General features: G+C 38.7%; 2 protein-coding genes across 5 annotated transcripts; one reads left to right on the top strand and one right to left on the bottom strand.

The window, feature by feature from the left end:
* Positions 1–595: 595 nt before the first annotated feature.
* Positions 596–8,475, bottom strand: UNC50 (unc-50 inner nuclear membrane RNA binding protein). 4 transcript variants are annotated; one of them, XM_015830857.1, is made up of 7 exons: positions 8,151–8,475; positions 4,747–4,820; positions 3,447–3,730; positions 2,482–2,602; positions 1,710–1,849; positions 1,526–1,627; positions 596–939 (listed from the first exon to the last, which is right to left on the bottom strand). In XM_015830857.1, exons 3-7 carry the CDS (start codon positions 3,724–3,726, stop codon positions 803–805), a joined length of 780 nt encoding a protein of 259 aa, XP_015686343.1. In that variant the 5' UTR covers positions 3,727–3,730; positions 4,747–4,820; positions 8,151–8,475; the 3' UTR covers positions 596–802. The 4 variants fall into 4 exon arrangements, with proteins under 4 accessions (XP_015686343.1, XP_015686407.1, XP_015686474.1 ...); XM_015830921.1 differs by having other exon boundaries at positions 8,295–8,475; XM_015830988.1 differs by having other exon boundaries at positions 8,300–8,475.
* A 511-nt stretch (positions 8,476–8,986) lies between these two features.
* LOC107301523 (cytochrome c oxidase assembly factor 5) lies at positions 8,987–12,342 on the top strand. Its single transcript, XM_015830761.1, has 3 exons — positions 8,987–9,183; positions 10,477–10,560; positions 12,101–12,342. Exons 1-3 carry the CDS (start codon positions 9,082–9,084, stop codon positions 12,140–12,142), a joined length of 228 nt encoding a protein of 75 aa, XP_015686247.1. The 5' UTR covers positions 8,987–9,081; the 3' UTR covers positions 12,143–12,342.
* The last annotated feature ends 457 nt before the right edge of the window (positions 12,343–12,799 follow it).

Genomic DNA, 12,799 nt, shown 5'->3' with positions numbered 1-12,799 from the left:
CCAGCTCAGAGGTGGCTTCTTTGAACTGCTAGTGGCGGGCTGTGGAGCCCCAGAGTTTGCCGGTCGAGGGGCTGGCAGGCTGTGGCTGCTGACGGACACCGTTGGCCACCATGCACTTGCTGGCCTCTGTGTGCGGGGCCCGATGGTGTCAGGCAGCAACCGGCCCGGCCCTTGCCTTGCCCCATGGCAATGGCATCCCCACCCTGCCTCACCTCACCCCGTAGGACGAGTCTCCTGCCTACCGCCCCACTGCCAGAGACCGTCTGGATCTCCCCCAACCCTGCCCACCCCCACAGGCATCCCTCCCGAGCAACATTGAGGTGACCATGCCCACCTTGGCCACACCCACCCAATCTGCCATGACCACCACAGACATGCCCACCCAGTGGGCCACGCCCACCTGGCACCCAACAATAAATAAGTGGATTTTGGGTTGCAGATTGGGCACTCGTTCTCTAAAAGGTTTGCCATCACTGCCCTATACCAAAACTTGTCTAAACTTGAATTTTGTAATATCTTATTGAATGACTTAAATTAATAATTATAAAAGTGTATGAAGAAATCTTCTTAAAAGCAAACTTGATTTTTAAAAAGAATCTTTATTACAGAAATATACAACTCTTCCACAAAGGAGGGATATAGAAGGCTTATTGTCAGAAGGCTGTTAGTACTTTAAAAAAACCCAAACATTTTGTATACACTGATCTACAGTGGGGAATAAGTTATTTACAGGAATATACAAGAGTACCTTCATTTCACCAGGTTTGACATTTGTACAACGTGTCATTTATTGGAGACCAGTTTATTTCACTCTATATGTGTAGAAAACGCAAAGTGCTTTTGTAAAGTTCCATCCAATGGCTAAGGAGACCACGTACAGCAAAATGAGAAGTGCAAATGGATACAGAAGGACCACCGTGTTCTTCAGGAATGGCAGTGCTGAAAGGGAGCAGAGCTTCAGTAGAAACCAAGACTGCGACTCTTTGTCTCAATGATAAGAAAGAGCAGGAAGCACTCCCTCTTGTGTGCGAGAAAGCTAGTGCACTTTCGCTAAAAACACATCCCCAAAGCAACTGCTAATTCTTAGAAATATGAATCTTCTTGAAACAAAAACCACTGAAGGAAACGGCAGAGTTTGCACTCTGGGGGCTCACATAAGTAATTTATTATACCCAAGGGGAGGGTATTACAAGACAACTATGGAGGTTTTATGCTAAGGAGCAAAAGTAAAGACTTTGGAGTTTCTCTGTGATTACAGATAGTCCTTGACTTATGACTGGTTGCTTAATGAGCATTCAAAGTTACAATGGCCTCCCCACCTAAGGTACTTCTAATCCAGTTCTGAAGACCACTTCCTCCCTGGCAGTTACATAACCGCATGTTGGACACTTAGCAACTTAGCCTGTAATAATGGCTGTTTGACAAATCATAACAGAACATTTATGCACACTTGTTTAGTGTCAATAAAACTGTTCCTTCTCATCTGCAATACCAATTTCTTGCTGAAAGCTTTACCATTACTTACCACTGTACCCCAGAAATGTCACATAGATGTAATAACTAATTGCAACCAGCCAGAAAGTATTTCCAACAAAATAGCCAAGAGATGATGCTGATAAAATTACATCTGCAAGAGATAACTCAGTCTCAGTATATGGCATAAAAGAAAGCAAGACAATAAAAGTGCTTCAATTTAAAAAAATACTTACAGTGAATGAAAAACAACTGGATAAAATGCAGAATAACAAGAAGTGGGTAGAAAGCATTCAAATGAACATCAAAGGCATATCCCCACTCTACATCATAGTCCCTGTTCTGATGCTTTAGCAAAAATTTATTGGAGATAAACCTTTGGGGGGGAAATTCAAAACCTATGTATTAAATTGTGCAATACTTTATTAATTCAATATAGCATGAAATAATTCTTCAGATAACTCTTTTTCAATGTGTGTAGTACTCTCGTGTTTTGTAGTACTTTCAAATCCAAATGTATTTTTGATCTAGAAATCCAAAATAAATCTTGCAAGTTCTTTTAAGGAATATTATAAAAGCAAAAGAATAGTTTTGATTCCTTAGCAGAATATTAAAAATACAAATATATACTTCAGTAAGGAAATTTATTTTTCCACCCTCCTCTCTCTGTAATACAGTTTGTGCCTATTATATGCCAGAGAATCCTAAGCATATTTTCTAGTCATTTTCTACTCCAGATGGTTTCCATAAAGTCTACTGCATACATAAATGTTGAGTACTGGTAACAAGTGAACTCAGCATTAATTTTAATTTTGTATGACCTTCTCCAGAAAGTAAATCCAATATGTGAACATCATTTATGATCCATTGTTCAAAATATTCTACACTTTCCTTTTAACCAAATCTTGAGCTGATACATGAATACGCTATTAATTTTAAATTCTGTTTGGAACTTGCAATATATAAATTCAGAAATCTGAATTTTAAGATTATTTTAAAGAGACTTACCACATTAAAGTTGCAATGAGAAGGCCAACTCCTACACAATCTATAAACACGACCCACAGCAGCAGCTTTATCATTTCAACAAATCCCAAGCCTAACACAAAGCCAAATCCTATAGTGGATACTGCAGAAGGAAGATGAACAGCGGTGACATATATGATTAATTCAAGGTATACTAGATGCTCTAACTTTGAATAGCCATGTGCTTCCCAAACATAATACTGCTTAGAGAATACTCATTCAGTAATATGCCTCCATCTCCAATAAAGTTAATTGCTTATATAGTTTCATCTTTCCAAGCACATATTTTATATTGTGTTTATGTTGTCAATACTGCTAGTCTAAAAACTAAGACACACAGACATAAGAGTACTTTGGTAGTGTTTTTCTACTTAAATGTTTCTAAGTTGATGAAATAAGTTATAGATAATGGTGTATTTTTTTAAGACTAGGGATGAAATGGCTCGGCATTAGGCTGCTTACCAACAGAGAATTACTGGATATTGGTGTTCCTGGAGTTTAAATAAAATTTGAAGTCCCTTCACAAATATTATGAATCTGACTCTACCAACAGGTGTTCAAAGTCTCTGGGAATGTACAGGCAAGGTACTTCTAGCTCTCAATTTTGTAATGGTTTACTCTGGTTGAGCACTATAAAACACCAATATTTATTTTATTTATATCCTACCTTTATTATTTTTATAAATAACTCAGGGTTGCAAACACACACAATACTCTTTTCTCCTCCTATTTTCCCCACAAGAACTCTGTGAGGCAAGAAAGACAGTGACTGGCCCAAAATCACCCAACCAGCTTTCATGCCTAAGACTCAGTCTCCTGGCTTTTAGTCTGATGCCTTAACCATTAGACCAAATTGGTTACTGTTACTGAGGTCTCATTACTACCAATACTTAAGAGCACCAAGCTAGAAACACTAATTTCAAGTAGATAAATTCTCAGCTACTCACCACACAGCCAGATACTCAGCAACACAAGGAAAGCAGGGTCATCTCTGGCCCATTGGTCTTTTGTTTGTTTCCTATACTGAAAATTTCTGTACACCTTCTGTGGTGAAGTGAATAGATACAACATCTGCCACACAGCGAACTCAAAGTCCATGTGACGAAAATGAAGGAGTCTCCTCAAGTATTTATAGCGCTTTGCCCCAGCTGTGTGTCTTGCTGATGCTCTAGTATTTAAAGATCCATTGCCCTGATCTCGGGGATTAATTGATGTGGTAGGCAACATCTTGCTAAAGAGGGGAAAAACAGCCACAATTTTTAAAAAGAAGTATATTTGAGCTAAAACTTCAAAGCAGGCACCAGCTTCCATGTTGAAATTATAAAAGACTTCCTCCCACTTCTAGCTAGTAAATCCTTGCTCTGTTTTATATAAGCATGTATTAGATCCTGTTATTAAACATAATAGTAGAAAGTCAATCCTTACACTATCTGTTAAGTATACTCAAAGTGTTAACATACTAGATACAATTGCAAAAAAATATTTCTCAAAAGATTCTAAATGAAAAAGTCACAAAATTATGGGGAAATGTGCCACTTCATCCATTTGGCATCACTATTCTTGAATGAGCAGAGAGGTTAATATTAATACCTTAGCTAAGATCATCATTTTATATGATGCTCTCGCTCTGGCAATAATGTGATTCAGTATAAAGGACTCAGTACATAAATAGGTATGAAAAAGATTTGTCTATTTAAGATTTTTGGTGAGGATAATGCTAAAAAAAAAAGCGTGCTTCCAAGAAATTTGCAAGAATTTCAAGATATATATAGCAAGTGTTGCAGGATTTGCCATTCCAAAATATTGACCAAGCAGAGAAAGCAACAATAAATCACTGGCAGTGATTTTTCTCTCTCATCGCCACTCCCCACCAGCCAAAAATTAATTCAGGTACCATAACAAACCACAGCTACATGCATGAGCCTCAGGTTTCTGCAAACTCCTCTTTATGGTTGGTATAGTTCAGACCATGCATTATCTTCTCGCACAGGCCAAATTAGGACAAAATATATACTGACTTTGAAACACCTGTAAATGATCCAAAGCTTTACTAATTCATAAGATACATTGAGTTGTACAAATGGAAAATAATATATCTGTAAATTATTTTTCTTTCCTGCATAGTAGACTTAGGCAGGACTATATTGCATGTATGAAGTATACTAGGAGACTGCAGAAAATGACAGCAAAGAACTAATGTTCTTACACTATCTTTAACAAAAACAGGCAACAACTGAGCTTTTATACCTTTCAATCCAAGGTAGTAAATCTCAAATGGCTAGAGAAGTTTTAGGAACAAGAAAATCATTCAGCAAACATAACTGTGGAATAACAGAAATGAAAGTAAATCAATACTGTAAAGGGAATGAAAAGCCAGTTGCAGAAAATAAATATAGGTAGTATTTGTATGTATCCACATACAACCACAATTATAATAATAATAAAGTTGGAAGGGATCTTGGAGGTCATCTAGTCCAACCCTCTGCTCAGGCAGGAAACCCTATATCGTTTCAGACAAATGGCTGTCCAATCTCTTCTTAAAGACTTCCAGTGTTGGAGCATTCACTGCTTCTGGAGGCAGGTTGTTCCACTGATTAATTGTTCTAACTGTCAGAGAATTTCTCCTTAGTTCTTGGTTGCTTCTCTCTTTGGTTAGTTTCCATCTGCTGCTTCTTGTCCTGCCTTCAGGTGCTTTGGAGAATAGGTTGACTCCCTCTTCTTTGTGGCAACCCCTGAGATATTGAAATACTGCTATCATGTCACCCCTCGTCCTTCTCTTCATTAAACTAGATATACCCAATTCCAGAAACCGTTCCTTATATGTTTTAGCCTCCAGTCCCCTGATCATCTTTGTTGCTCTTCTCTGTACTCTTTCTAGAGCAGGAATGTCAAACTGACGGCCCACGGGCCAGATGCGTCATGCCAAAACCGCACCCACCTCATTGCCAGCAATGGGAAAAAAGTCGCAATACATTGCGACACGTCACGTGATGTTGCGAGTTTGACACCTGTGTTCTAGAGTCTCAACATCTTTTTTACATTATGGTGACCAAAACTGGATGCAGTAATCCACGTATGGCCTTACCAAGGCACTGTAAAGTGGTATTAACACTTCACGTGATCTTGATTCTATCCCTCTGTTAATGCAGCCTAGCACTGTGTTGGCTTTTTTTGGCAGCTGCGGCACACTGTTGGCTCATATTTAAGTGATTGTCCACTAGGACTCCAAGATCCCTCTCACAGTTGCTACTATTGAGCAAGGTACCATCTATACTATACCTGTGCATTTGGTTTTTCTTGCCTAAAGGTAGAACCTTACTTTTTTCAGTATTAAATTTCATTTTGTTAGATAGCGCCCAATGTTCAAGTCTGTCAAGATCTTTCTGTATCTTAAGCCTGTCTTCTGGAGTGTTGGCTATTCCTGCCAGCTTGGTGTCATCTGCAAATTCGATGAGTTCCCCATCTATCCCCTCGTCCAAATCATTGATGAAGATGTTGAAGAGCAGTGAGCCCAGAACAGAGCCCTGGGGCACCCCATTACACACTTCTCTCCATGTAGATGCAGTTCCATTGAGGACCACACGCTGAGTACGGCCGGTCAGCCAGCTACGGATCCATCTGGTGGTGATGCTGTCTAACCCACATTTTTCTATCTTATCAAGTAATAGGTTGTAGTTATATCCACAGCATTCCTCTGGTCCACTAATTTTGTCACCTGGTCAAAGAATTGTATAAGATTTGTCTGGCATGATCTGTTTTTGACAACCCATGTTGGCTTTTGGTAATGCCTTTATTTGCCTCTAGGTGATTCGTTGCTTATCTTTTCCAGAATCTTCCCAGGTATTGAGGTTAAGCTGATAGGTCTGTAATTTCCTGGATCCATTTTTTTCCTTTTTTGAAGATGGGAACTACACCAGCTCTTTTCCAGTCCTCTGATAGTTCCCCAGTGTTCCAGGATCTTTGGAAGATATAGTTCAGTGGTTCTGAGATCACATCTGCCAGGTCCTTCAGAATCTTGGGGTGTAGTCCAACTGGTCCTGGTGCTTTGAACTCATCTAGGGTGGATAGGTACTCACTTACCATTTTCTTGCCTATCTTAACTTGTGTTTCTAATCTGTTTTTTACGGTACTGTTTTTGATAGGTTGGACTGTTTTTTCCTTTTGTATAAATACGCATGCAAAAAATGAGTTTAGTTCTGCTTTCTCCCTGTTGCTTGTCACCTTCTTGCCACTTTCTTCCACTAATGGACCAATCATTTCCTTAACTTTTTTTCTTGTTTTTTACATGTTGAAACTTTTTTTGTTATTTTTGACTTTGAGCCTCAAAATTTGTCGCTAAGCGAGACATTTGTTAAGTGAGATTTCTCCATTTTACTACCTTTCTTTATTATTATTATTATTATTACTACTATGGTTGTTAAGTTTATCTGGCTTCCCCATTGACTTAGCTTGTCAGAAGGTCACAAAAGGTGATCACCTGACCCTGGAACACGCCAACTGTCATAAACTTGAGTCAGTTGCCCATCTGAATTTTGATCATTGGGATACTGCAAAGTCATGTGAAAATGGTCATAGCTCATTTTTTTCAGTGCCGCTGTAATTATGGTCAATAAATGAACTGTTGTAAGTCGAGGACTATCTGTGCATGTTTGCAAGGTTGTTTTTCTGAGGGAAGGCTAAGCGTGCAATAAAGGAGAGCAGGTTGTGTCTTCCAAGAATGTTGCCTACATATCCACAATAATTCCACTGATCCTCAGAATAATGTAAGCACAAAATTCCAGTAAGACTATCCTCCTCCCAGTAAGATTATCTTTGCTGCTGAAGTCTGAAGGGAAAGTATGAAGATAAAAGTAATCCACAACAGGAATTAGCCAATGAAAGAAGTTCCTAGAAAAGAAACCCCAAAATCAAGGAAACTATATGGACATAGCTAATAAATTTAGCTAATCTAAGTTAAATCTCAACAGTCAGGATAATGCCAGCAACAGACTGTGGAACAAAGTACAAAACATACAGATTAAATTCAGAAAATTAAAGAGCAGAGGCAAGCCAGTAATATTTGTTCTGCAGGATACAATCAGAGCATAAAATCAACACATAAAACATACATTACACTTAACTTATTAAAGGAGAACCCAAGATCCTATAGGAAGAGACAGAGGCATTCTGAAAATAGAAGCAAAAAATATTCCTAAATATCCAAAAAAGAAAAGATACAAGTGGCTTTGGGTTCAAGAATAAAGAAAGAGGGTCAGTTTGTTGAAGAAATAAAGAGAATATTAATCCTAGAAAGGAAAACAATGACAGATTTAGAAAAGCTTATAGAATAAAATAAGCTGCTATATTCTGCAATGAAAAAAAACCACAATTCTTAAAGCAATGTTTTGTCTGTGGTGATGCTTGACAAATTGAAGGGAACAGGGGAAGTAGGAAACAACCAATGGACAAAATCGGGAATGCCATCGAAATATCCCTGGAGGATATGATATTGATGGTATTCGTCTGTTTGATTCCCTGGATTCGGGCACTTCAGTTAGATGAAAATTATGTGACAAGCCGTCGTAAATTCCTTAGTTTATACTAGCTCGGCAAGCCAGAGGACGGCGGAGAGAGTAGTGGGAAGGGAGAAAGTGGGGAAAGGCCGCAGGTACCTTTTAAGGCAGGAAAACACGGACCAAAGGCCGGGGCACCCACTTGCAGACGGCGGTTCGGGGCGGAGAAGGGAGAAAAGGGGGCGTGGCTCTGTTAGGATTCCCACCGTTCCAGAACCCCCCGAATGTTCCAACCGCTTTCACCTTACGCGAGCGGTGACTGCCAACCCCGCCTCTTCTCGTCTGGTCGCTGTGCCGGGGGGAGGATTAAAGACGCACCCAAGAAGAAAACACCCCCAACCTGCAAATTCTGCTCGATTGCCGCCCCCCACCACTCACAGCCCCTAAGTTGCTGACTTCCGTGACTTCCAGCCTAAAAGTGCCAAAGCGCATGCGTACGCAAGAAGCACAGGCTGACAGTAGTCTTTAAGCGGAGGCTGATGACGTACACGGACTTTTAAAAAGTGTAGAAGGATCTCTCAGTTCAGTCATTGAACAGGAATATTTTATAGTGGGTTACGTTGCAAGTTTATTTTTAATTTGTTTCTAAATACTATAGAGAGATACTGCTAGTTTTTTATGCTGATTCTCCAATGTTAAACCGACTCACCATTGTATTTTTATTTAAAACATGCATTTATGTCCATCTCACTGTTCACTTTTTAAGTAAACAATATTCCCTGCTTGGATTGAACCATGATGAAGACTTTTCCCTCAACAGTATAAATAAAGTCCTATCAAATAACACATGTAATTACTGACTTCTTCCACCTAAGTCTACGGACTGTTGTCTCGCCTGCGGGAGCGGGAAAAGCACGTTAAGCATAGCTTCCCATTGAAAACGAAATTCCTCACAGAAGCAAGATGCCTTTTCTAGACTTTTCGTAACTCCAGGAATAGGTGAAGAGTGAGCGAAGACGGTAGCCCTCGGGAAGCGCAGTTCTTGCAGCTGAGGAAGTTGCGGAGCCGTGGTGACTCCGTGGACGTCTCGATGCCGAAATACTACGAAGGGAAAGAGGAGGACAGGCGGGCGTGCTCCGGGATACGCGAGGATCTGAAGTCCTGCCTGCTGGAGTGTCCCTGCGTGATCGAGGTAGCGAAGGCTGCGGGAAGATGGAGCTCGAGGCGTCGCTTAGCAAGCCCCTCGACGGCGGGGCGGCCGAGGAGATGGGGCGGAGGGTAGAAAAAGGCTCTCTTGCATCTCGTTGTCCCAAAGGTGCTTTTTCAAAAGGCTACTGGAGAGTCCAGTTGCCTTTTGAAAAAGCATCTTTGGGACAACCATGATCTGGATGACTGAGAATCTCCATATAGACATTACATTGCGTTCTTTTCCGAAGGAGATGAGCCAGCCCGGACAGGTAACTTGGCTATGAAAGGCTGCCCGCTTCCTTTAACAACCCCCTCCCCCAAGTATCTCCATGTTCCCAGTGGGTCCTTTGTGAGGATCAAAGGTATTGCTGGAAATAAATATGATCTTAAAATTCCACTCCACTAGCTATTCTGAAACAGGTAAATCCCATGTTACTATGCACAGAGTTATTATATGCCTCTTCTGCAAAAGGCAGGAGTTCAGCCCAATTGGTCTGTTGGTAATTGACATAACATCTCAGGTACTGCTGTAACACTGAATTGGTTTGTTCACAGGCTCCATTGGTACTGGGATGGTAGGCAGAGCTAATTCAGTGTTAGAGCAGTACCTAAGGTGGTGTGTCAATTACCAACAGACCAATTGGGCCAAATCCTGCCTTTTGCAGAAGTGGCATATAATAACTCTGTGCATAGTAGCATGGGATTTACTGCTTTCAGAATATCTAGTGGGGTGGAGACTTTACTTTGCATCATGACAATGTTTATATCATTTTTCTTGTTAAAAATAATGTTTAAAAGAGTTTTAAATAGATGTGTGTAGTAAAATAAGTGCTTGACAGCACATTATGACACAGATGTATTTATTGCCTATTGCTGAATGGGAGTAAAGAATTTTAATATTTTATCATACAGCAAAATAAATACTGTTAGATTCCGTATGAATCCAATACAGAGTGCCCATATGAAAAAGCCTTGAGAATGCTTTTTGAAATATAAGTCCAGCCATATTTTGTTCATATCAAACCTGGAAACTATTGGGACAGTCCTTCACAATTTTAGCTCCGTTCTTGTGAAACTTATTTGTGGGCCTTCTACAGCCATCTTGAGGAAGGGTATAATGAAGACAGTTTTGTTCTTCATGGAATGATTTTTTTTATTTTTAGCAAGTTTTAGTTTTTGATCATTCTTTACTTTTACTTATATTGGAAAAAATTATGAAAGATTATGTATAATATAAATTTTCACTAATGCCTAAATGAATATATTGAATCCTTTATCTGGGTATCTTTTGTGACAGGAAGGGAAGAGTGCCAAACAATGCTTGAAGGAAGGACATTGCAAAAGTTTGCTGATTTCCATGTTTGAATGCAAAAGGTCATTGGTAAGTTTGTAGGGGGACCTCCTCGGAATACAAGTTGAGAAAAGTGCAAAAATGTAAGGCTGCTGCTGAGCTTGCTTATTTGTCCTACATAAATCACTACCTTTTCTCTGCAAACTGCAAGGTGGGGTGTAGTTATAGAAAGCAGACAAAATATGTATGTTTCATCAGATTAAGGTGATTATTTGTTCAAGACCTTTTCATGTGTTCTAAATTGCAACCTGCTAATTTTATTCTCTGTAAATCAGTGAAAGTCGTTAGTTCAGCCCATCCCTGGAGTTTGTCAGTACTGTGTGAGGAGAAAAAAATGAGAAACCTCAATTGTTTGTAAATAAAATTGTTTGCTTCTGGATCCAATTCAAAATATGGTCATAACCTTTAAAGCCCTTTATGCATGGAACCAGGATATCTGAGGAGTCGTATCACCCTGATAAGACTAGCCAACGCCACTGGTTCCAGTGGAAAGGGCCTACGTCGGATCCTATCTGCCAAAGAATTTTGGTTGGTGGTGTCCAGAAGAAGAACCTCTGGAATATTCTCCTGTTGGAAGTAAGGTCCACCCCCATACTCCTGGCCTTCCAGAAGAGCCTGAAAACATGGCTCTGCTGCTGAACCTGGGGCCTGCTACATTGGAGGTGGCTGAGCAGGTAGAGAAGATCTTCGTGCTCAGACTTTCACTATGGAATATACAACCATCAGTACAGGCAACGTTTCTTAGTTTTTCAGCTTGAGTTTTTGTTTATTTATTTAAGTTTTTATGGTCATCAATCTCACATACATGATTTTGGGCAACTAACAGTTAAAACAAAATAAATACAAGATGAAATGCCCAAAATTTAAAAACAACATAACAACATAAAAATAGCTGCAGGGAACATAATTATTAGGTTTGCTTATTAATCACATAATATACAGGGTATGACATTCTTAATCAACAATAGTTTTAGAAATCCCAGATAAAGCAAAGACATAAATATTCCAAGTGGGCTCTAACAAAAAATGCATTTATTTCTGAGCTTACAAGACTGATTCAAGATAGTAATATTTATTTTTTACATCCTGCCAACCTGGACAACATGGATTTAATATTATTTCACCCTATGAATCCCAACACTCACTCAGAACTTGAAGTTAGACTGTGTTCTAATTCTATAAAATAAAATTCTGAAAAAAAATTACTGTAGACGTTCCAGTGAATTATGCATGGATGTGAAGACAATTGCCTGCATGACTTCCAAAAAAGCTATTTGAATAGCTTTAAGTGCTTATTATATAACTGCTGGAAATATTGCTTTTATTGGCATTTTTTAAAATGTTGAATTTACTTTTAATCTAAATTATTTTAAACTCAGTAAAATTTTTTGAAACAAGTTACCCATTTAGGCTTCCTCCCAGGAAATTTCCTTCCAGGAAATATAATCCGGACTATATGCTAATATTGCCATATTTTCTTATAAGCTTCCTAAAATAAAAAAAAAATTGTTGTAGGAAGTTTTAAAAAGTTAATAGTTTTTACTTTTATTTATTTTTTTCTCCCTTAAAGTTGGATAACAGAACAAGATTCAGAGGAATAAAAGGATATTGAAGCTGCTTTTTAAGATGCAATCTTGGGGATATTTTTGGCAGATTGAAGGACCAAAATTCTCTGGGATTCCTTTGACGCTATTCCTGGATGTGATATAATGAAATGATTGGCACGGTGAATATCAGAGGTACTGAACTGAAAATAAAGTCTGGCGGTTTTATGGATATCATATTGTAAATAAAATCTTTAATTTCAACTGATCTCTTTAATCTTGGATATTATTTTTCTAGGAACTGAATTATTGTATAGGTTGATTAATCCTATAGTAATGTTTCAATATGTAATATTATTGTACTTATATTTTTTAATTTTTTTAACAAGTGTTCTGCAAAAATGTCAAATTATATACAAGTATGAAGTCATACAGTATAATGTAAGCTGGTATCCACTGAAATAGATAAATGTATTTACTACAAACATTCATGAATATCCTGTTCCAGCAATTGAAGTGCAACACATTTTCTGTAAACACTGCAATTTCAGAAAACAAGCTCTAGAACTCATTTGAAAATGGTTAACATTTGTGGTGTTCAGCTGGAAATGTCCAAAGGTATGGTGCCAACACATCTTAAGGATAGCAGACTGGAGAAGGCTAGCTGGTTTTACTTTTTTTCCAAAACATATTGTTGCTTAGTAGAATGTATATTCTACAGGAAT

This window comes from Protobothrops mucrosquamatus, unplaced genomic scaffold (genome assembly GCF_001527695.2).
Source record: "Protobothrops mucrosquamatus isolate PMUCROS unplaced genomic scaffold, P.Mucros_1.0 scaffold_19, whole genome shotgun sequence".
Taxonomy (NCBI): domain Eukaryota; kingdom Metazoa; phylum Chordata; class Lepidosauria; order Squamata; family Viperidae; genus Protobothrops; species Protobothrops mucrosquamatus.
The sequence above is the reverse complement of the archived record's forward strand: the minus strand, read 5'-3'. Positions and strand labels throughout refer to the sequence as shown.

Excerpts from the sequence above, each read along its gene's own strand:
- UNC50 (XM_015830857.1), bottom strand. The coding sequence starts at position 3,726 with ATGTTGCCTACCACATCAATTAATCCCCGAGATCAGGGCAATGGATCT. Across the intron at positions 2,603-3,446 it reads GCTGAGTATCTGGCTGTGTG|TATCCACTATAGGATTTGGC; the intron begins GTGAGTAGCTGA and ends TTCCTTCTGCAG. Across the intron at positions 1,850-2,481 it reads CTCATTGCAACTTTAATGTG|GTTTATCTCCAATAAATTTT; the intron begins GTAAGTCTCTTT and ends TCCCCCCCAAAG.
- LOC107301523 (XM_015830761.1), top strand. The coding sequence starts at position 9,082 with ATGCCGAAATACTACGAAGGGAAAGAGGAGGACAGGCGGGCGTGCTCC. Across the intron at positions 9,184-10,476 it reads AGTGTCCCTGCGTGATCGAG|GAAGGGAAGAGTGCCAAACA; the intron begins GTAGCGAAGGCT and ends CTTTTGTGACAG. Across the intron at positions 10,561-12,100 it reads TTGAATGCAAAAGGTCATTG|TTGGATAACAGAACAAGATT; the intron begins GTAAGTTTGTAG and ends TCTCCCTTAAAG.